Below are 7,933 nucleotides of genomic sequence, written 5' to 3' on the forward strand. Positions count from 1 at the left end.
AGCTTTTGGAAACTGTTGTTTCAACACTTTTGTAGCCGTTTTTCAGACGTATTTTAAAAAGCTGATCTGTGTTTCGAGAATTCTATTTTCAAAGAACCTGGTCTTAGTTTGAAAAGCCAACAAAACGTGACTTATTAAATCCTTTAACAGGCAATCTGATATTTAATAATAGCAAAAACCCCACACAAAAGCTTCTTTTTCTTTGTAAGTTTCAAAAAACGAACTGTAAATGTGAAATGCTTCTTTAAATAACAATAAATAACTGGGAACGATGTAGCATTGTTTCCATGATCGCTCCTCGTGGTTCAAACCTTACAATGAAATTCTTACAAACTTTCCTACCGTTGATTTTGTCGCTGCAATCGGATATTCTGCAAATTCGCTTTCCTTGCTGAGTGCTTCCATACTGTACGATCACAAATGACCTTGCACTGGATTTTGGTTTATCAGAACGCGTGCTGTATGCAATTTTGCAATTGGAGGCACATTGCGTCCTGAAGGTAAGGGGGGGGGGGTAAAATTTTGAGCCTGTCACATAAACAGGGGGGGTAATTTTTTAAAATACCCACTTTCAGGGAGGGGTAAATTTTTCATATGCTTGAATTGGTTGAAAATCACCGACCCCCCTCAGCCATAAATAACGAACAGTCCCTTACAACTCCCGATACCTACTTGCGGGCTTTCAGCTTGTCGGCATTTTACAACTCCCGAGACTGTTTGCGGGCAAAAATTGATCAAATCGAGATTTTTCCCAGTATATACTATATATTCGCGCGGATTACACTGATGCCTCCTCGGGTTTTGGCCTCTGGGCCAAAACCCTGCGGGGGCAAATACATTCATACGAATCTCGTGCTTCGGTGATGCGAAAATTAAGAACGGAAGCGGTTTATTATTTGAGGCCAGCTGCTTCATCAAAACTAAACAGTCATCTTTCCGATCCGGCGGCCTTCGGTCGGCGAGTTGAAATTTTAATTTGTTCAAAACAAGAAACGTCTGCTTTTAGGCTAAGAGTTAGAGTATAATACGAAGAACTTGCTCCAGTGTTTATCCATTTATATTTATTTGAAACAAACGAAAAAAACGCAGTTTTAATTAGTCTTTGCTGAGCTACATGTATAGCAGACAGACCTTTTTCTTACAAACCTAATTTTGTAAGGAAACCGGCCATACACATTTTCACACATTAAAATACAGAATGACACTGCCAAATAGTTCTAGTAAGAGCCTTTAAAGCGTACAGAAAGATTCAGAACACTTGCTTTAATTGAAAGAAAGGTACAGCCTTCGAATCATTTTTTTACAAATATATAAGTGTAAAAATGCAGCTTTTTTACAAAATATATTATTGTAAAAAAACAGCTTTTTTACAATACCGTTTTTTTACGCCACAATTACATGCTTAAAAACAAAGTTTTGAAATCGATGCCTTAATGGTATCCATTCCGATCACTATCACGGTAATTAAGCGTCCATCTTGATTCATATGCATACTAATTGATCGTTGCTATTTCTGTCAGGCGGATAATGTTTGTACTTATAATTGTCACGCGACTTGTTTGCGACACCTTATCAAAAGCGATTTTTCCAAGCAGCCGAAAGTAGGCTTGACTTAAATTCAAAGTACATTCCAGCATGTAGCCGTTGAACAGTTAGCAAGCCGAAAGGATCTCTAAATAGAGCGTTATCTCTCTCTCCAGAGAGAGTCGTGACGTTCACTTTGCAATTTGGGTGTTAAGTTTTGTCTTTCTTACATATACAGCGACGAGTTGACCTTTGGCGTGTGTCTTCGTGACTGTTGAATTCCCACACGTTTTAGGGTAATACTCGAATTGAAGACACGCAAGGAAAATAATGTCCACGGGATCTACCAGTTTTTTTTGAAGTAGTACTACAGCAATAAACGTAAAAAAAAGAAATAAATTTTAAGAACAGTAAAGCGTGCCTGTATTTTTACACAATAAGCCCTTTACAATAAATACTCCTAACCTACAGTTTGATAAACCAGCGCGTTAGTTGCGACCTTTGTAAAGAAACATATGAAATTCCGGCGGCCTCAGATCACAAAGCAAATGTTGACATGGCGGGAAAATTCCGCGGCCTCACAAAGCAAATGTTGACATGGCGGGAAAAATGTTGACATGGCGGGAAAATTCGGCGGCTTCAGAAAGCAAACACGCATGGAATGCACCTCTCCCCCTGTAGATATATCTCGTGACGTCATGACAACGTCACGAGACAAAAAAGGATAGTTAAAGAAAGCCGACTTCGTACAAAATACAGCCGAATGGAACCTCTCCTTACGGACACCTCTATATGATGGAAAATTCACTTGGTCTCAGAGAAACCAAAATTTATATAATCTCCACCTCCATAATATGGACACTAAGCTCTGACCCTTTGGTGTCCGAATTAAAGAAGTTCAACTGAGTAAACGGAAGCATAGGTTGAGAGAGAGAGAGTCGAGATAGCAAAATAACGTAGAACACTGTTGGAAATTTATTTCATGTAACCTTCACGTTTTACGTTTTGTAGGGAGAATAGCCAACCACAACCTCAGGTGAGCATCCTTGCGATCTCTTAGCAACACAGCCGTGATAACGCGGTTTCCCAGTATCAGCAAATAGTTTTGACGACGAAGTAACCCACAACACCCGCTATTTCTGTTTCCCCTTTCTGTGAGGGGTTTTATTTTCTTTCCACGAGGCGGTAATTTGGCAAAAACAATAAAATAATATACCTGTTGATGTTTCCCCTTAGTCGAGGCGGTGTGGCCGATTGGTTTAGGACTATGTATCTGAAAACTGGAAGCCAATGGTTTAAATTCTTCACCCAGCTACCGTTTGCTGGATTTGTTTTCGGTAATCCCGAGATTAACTTCCCATCAGCCTCCCACCAGTTAGAATTCATAAACACGTTTCTGTTATATTTGCAATACAGTATTTGTTTGTTTATTTAAGGGGTCTTCAATTAGCAGACACTAATAAAGTCATTTACCTAATTTACTCTAGCCCAGAGATGGTGGTCAGGGCTTTGTCCTGAGCCACAATGGCCATCTGTTTGAGCCATCTGCCGAGCAAGGTACCTCTGCACAAGAGCAACAGTCAGAGTACGATCAGGCAAATGATGAACAGGGCAGTAGACCATCTCCCCCCGACAAGGAAACGGAGCAGGCCGTGCGTCAAAGGATGAACGGAGAAGAGCAAGAGCCATCTTACCAGCAGCGATATGCACGGCAGGTTGATGGATCGAGCATCCCCGTCCCGGAGGTAGAGCAGATTGCAAATCAGACGGTGAATGCACATGAGCGGCAGCCAGTTTACCGGCAGGTTGATGGAAGAAGAGGCAGTGGCTCGAACTTTTCTATGTTGAATGGTGTTGAGGCCAGTGAAGACTCCTCCGGCCAGGAAGCAGATCTGGTTGCAGATCAGTTGGTGAATGGACAACAGCATCAGATGCTTTTCCAGCAGGGAGATGGTGCAGAGGCTAATGGTCTAAACTGCCCTACTCAGGAGACAGACCTGCATGCATCGCAGAGGCCAGCTGCACCTGAGTATCAACCACCTCACCAAGAAGCAGATGGTGATCAGGCTTGTGGGTATAACTACCCAGTTCAGGAGACCGGACAGGTTGCAGTCCAGCTGCCTGGTGAACATGAAGACCTTCCTCCATGCTACCAGCAGCTCAATGGTTTCCACATAAATGGAGTGAACTCCACAGGTCAGATGGAGCAAGCTATTGAGTATAGCTGTAGTCACCAGGAACTACGACTGTGGAATCAGGAACTCGACAGGCAAGCTATTGTTAAATCAACTACATCTGTAATAATAATAATAATAATAATAATAATAATAATTAATAATAATAATAATAATTAATAATAATAATAATAATGACAAATAATTTTATTTCTCTATTTCTAAAATATTTACAATGGCTAAAAATACATTCTGACTTAAATTTGAGCATACATTACAAATACGACTTATTTTTGGTTGTCTATTTACAGAGTAATTTATAATATATAATAGCGAAATATGAATCTAAAAAATAATCGAAAATAAAAAAAAAAATAAATAAATAAAAATATGAAAATTCGATAAAACTAAGTTAGGCGGGCGGTTGCGTTATCTATTGCAATGTCTACATTGTTAGTGTCCTGTGTTCTTCTTATGGATCTTGATCCTCTAAGGCACAGTAAGGCCGAGCGTATTAGAGCAAAGGAGACTCTTGCTCTCACCCATAGCATGGTATTCGCATAGCTTTCTCCTTTCTTAGTAGATAGCAACTCAACTAAGCGTTTGTGATAGATCTTACATTCAGTTCCCATTCCGCCTGTACTGCTGAAGATTAATGGTGTAAATGTTCCCTGTTCAACCTCCATGACCCGGTCAGCATACTGTCGTTTCTTCTCACTCTCATGTTGCCTATAGATCTGTTCAGGATTCTGTTCGAGGTAAGAGTCTGCATTTGGGTGGCATACCCTGACATCAAAGAATGAAGATCTCTGTCTCTCCCAGAAACCTCTGGCGTGTATATCCAAACGGGCGTCGGGAGCTCTGTTTGCGCCCCTGTTCAGTGTCTCTCCGGTTATTTGTTGGAGGACTGGCTCCACCTCGACATCGTTGCAGACAGTGCTGAGTAGGTCCGCTTCAAGGTCTCGAAGCTCATTGTGTCGCTGTATAATAAAACCACCCCTCTTGCATATCATTGCATGGTCTATATCAAATATATCTCCGCACACGCATGACTTTGGTAGGTCGGAAATCTCCCAGTTGTACCGCATCTTAACAGCGTCCCTGAATTCACGCTTGTTAAGATCATAACCCTGATCTTTTTTGGGTATCACAGTGAGCCAGCTCGGGGCCCCTTTCTCCGATGCTAGCTCTGCCGCTCTCAGAGATCTTGGAGATAGACTGTTCTTAACTGTCTCTTCCCTCCCCTTAAGGAACTCGTTTTTCTTAGCTCCCGCGTGAGATATTGCGGAGCGCATATCTGCCGCATCTGGAGGTTGATGGTTTTGAGCCACAATACGCTGTACCAGGGGTTCTGTGACAGTGACCGACGCCTCGTATTCTAGAGATGACGATTCTGATGGATTTGCGAGGCCCAGTCCCCCCATACGTACTGGAAGTGCGAGTAAGCTGCGTTCGTCTGTAGAGACTTGGTGGTCTGTGATGGCGGGAATCAGCACTTCAGTTATTGCACGCTCAAGTGGCGCCAGTAGGTCGGTGATATCGGGGAGAGTTCTTAAGAAGTACGTCCATCGATGACGCAGACCAACGGTGAAAGCGGCGTAGCTCGCCTGAGGTTGGGATATGGCGAACTCCGCGAGCTTGCTAACTTGGTGAACCCAGTCCTCGACCTTCTCTCCGACATATTCCTCTAGGAAGGACCTGGATCCGAGAACTGCACCAAGGTGCTTGTGACCTTCAGATGTTATGTTGATTGCAGTGTTAGCAAACACCTCTCTTGCAGCATCCTCTCTGTCGGGCTTGGTAATTAACTAGCACTTTTTCGCGTTCGGGAAGTATCCGAGTGCTGGTCCACTCTCGGAAAGATCGTCCCACCATTTTTTGACGTCATCCAACGAGCCGCTTCCGGTTGCGTTGTCAGCAAACCAACACTGTTTGGTCGCGCTTGATAGTTGTAATCGGGTTATGAGCGGCTGGAGACTAATGGCGTACATGCTCATAGCAAGGGGATCACCCTGCGTGGTACCTTCTGCAGACCTCAGCTCTTGCCCACCGAGAACAAAGAGTCGCGCGGGTTGTCTGTACGTATTGATCGCATAAATTGCTACTGTTGGACACAGCACCCTGATATTGTGCAGTGCTGCCGATCTGTTCAGCGCATTAAAAGCATTAGAGGCGTCGATCAATAGAACGGCGTCCGTTTCGTCAGCTTCATAGATGTTCCGCATTGCGTGAATCGCTGCCTCATTCCCACTTTTCAGCCCAGCGCACACTTGAAGTGAGCCACTTGCTTCGATGACATCAGACTTTATTACTTTCGTAACACACTTCCCGATAATCCTGCGAAGAACTTCGCCAACACCAATTGGTCGGACCGCGCCCTCTCCTTTGTCTAGTGGAATTAACCGGTTGGATAACACTGCTTCAATACTGATAGGATCAACGTACTCCGTACATAATCTTCTAGCCATTACTGCAACAGCGTTACAAAGATCTGTCCCTGACTTCTTGAAAGACTTGCACGCCAGCAGTCTCCTAAAACCATTAGCGTCCACTCCTGAGGGTCCCCCTGAGCCCTTAGTCCTGAGTGCAGCGTCACGAACCACTTCACCATCAATTTCTAGAAATACTGTGTCTGGTATGTCCTCGACCGGTCCAAATAGTAAGGACCCTAAGCGGGCTTCCTGCGCCTCGGGGTGCTTTTCCATGAGCTGTCTCATGACGTCATCACTTAGCGGGAGAACACCCCCTCCGTTGTCGTCACAAAGATATCTTAGGGCCGAATGGATTTGCCCTCTCATGACGAGGTTAGCAAACACTTTTGCTAATAATAATAATAATAATAATAATAATAATAATAATAATAATAATCATCATCATCATCATCATCATAAAATCGGCGCTAAGGACTTTAAGCAAACATTACCTGAGAACATAATAATAATAATAATAATAATAATAATAATAATAATAATAATAATAATCAACTTAGTATTAGCATAGTTAATAATAATCATTTATGACAGATTAAAATCACTGTGATCACTGGGACTAAATAACGCCTCCTGACTGAAGACTGTAATCAACATTTTCTTTCAAACTGCCTCTGAAACATTTAATTTTGCTGGATTATTTTGTTAATCATACAAATAGCTCATAGGTTTGTTACTGTGAATGTTAACAAGATGAAATACTGTGTTATAGGAATGCTAATGGAAAATAATATGTCATAAATGATGATTTTTTCCTCAGGTCCAATCCACCACAAAAGGCCACAAGAAATAGGATGAATCCAAGGGAAACCTTTTTCATTGTGGAAATATCAGAGGTTCAACAGCGTCGCCAGGTTGATGTCAATGGAGTGGCGACAGCTTTATTCAGCTCCGCTATTTATACTGATAGCTATGAGTACAAGCTCGGTATAAGGATGTATCTTAATGGCGTGGATAATGGAAGTGGCAGATATGTGGCCGTCTTCATCCATATGATGATGGGAAAGTATGATAACCTTGAAGTAAGATGGCCATTTACTCAAAGAATCACCCTTTCCATCTTGGATCAGAGTGGTGCCAAATGTCACATCAGCCAAACCATCCAAGCCAAGCCAAACATGTCAGCATTTCAAAAACCCACAGAAGCCATTTGTCGTACAGGATGCGGCTTTGTCAAGTTTGCTTTAATTGACGAGGTGTTTAGCCCTCCGTATGTGAAGGATGACAAATTGTTCCTTAAAATTGAATTTTCGTACTAACTGGCCATTTTAACAGGTCCTTTCATTTTGAGACGTCTCTTCTATGCCCTCCCAAATGCATTTGTTTAGTGGAGGTTAAGATTTTGTTATCGTACCCGCTTTTTATATGCATTGAATATCTTTACGATTTATTGCCGGTTACCTCGTGTGGGTGAAGGCTTTAATTGTCACCCATTCATAGTTATTAGTAGTGATCAAATATAACTGCGGGGTGTTCCCAGGGCCTTCTACCGATCAAAAGTAGGTGCCTGTTTAGCCAATTAGATTGTGAGTTTGCCAGTAGTGAGTCACTGGGCATGAAGTAGATCACCTGAAGAATAACATGAATACAGCTGCTTTGTCAACTATTCATTAGTTATATCTACATTCATTCATCGAAAGTAAGCGTTTCTTCGTGTTCTGAAAAATGACCCACAGTGTAAGTTATTAACATCCAGTACCTAATAAAGGTTGACCAGGCCAGCCAAAATGGATCACATCTTTACTA

General features: G+C 42.2%; 1 protein-coding gene and 1 pseudogene across 1 annotated transcript; one reads left to right on the forward strand and one right to left on the reverse strand.

The window, feature by feature from the left end:
• Positions 1–2,258: 2,258 nt before the first annotated feature.
• LOC144628617 (uncharacterized) lies at positions 2,259–7,615 on the forward strand. Its single transcript, XM_078486753.1, has 3 exons — positions 2,259–2,560; positions 3,012–3,793; positions 6,948–7,615. Exons 2-3 carry the CDS (start codon positions 3,189–3,191, stop codon positions 7,444–7,446), a joined length of 1,104 nt encoding a protein of 367 aa, XP_078342879.1. The 5' UTR covers positions 2,259–2,560; positions 3,012–3,188; the 3' UTR covers positions 7,447–7,615.
• Positions 3,986–6,483, reverse strand: LOC144628594 (uncharacterized; annotated as a pseudogene).
• Positions 7,616–7,933: the final 318 nt, after the last annotated feature.

The sequence above is a fragment of the Oculina patagonica genome, chromosome 10, assembly GCF_052425735.1.
Source record: "Oculina patagonica isolate OP01 chromosome 10, crgOcupat, whole genome shotgun sequence".
NCBI lineage: Eukaryota > Metazoa > Cnidaria > Anthozoa > Scleractinia > Oculinidae > Oculina > Oculina patagonica.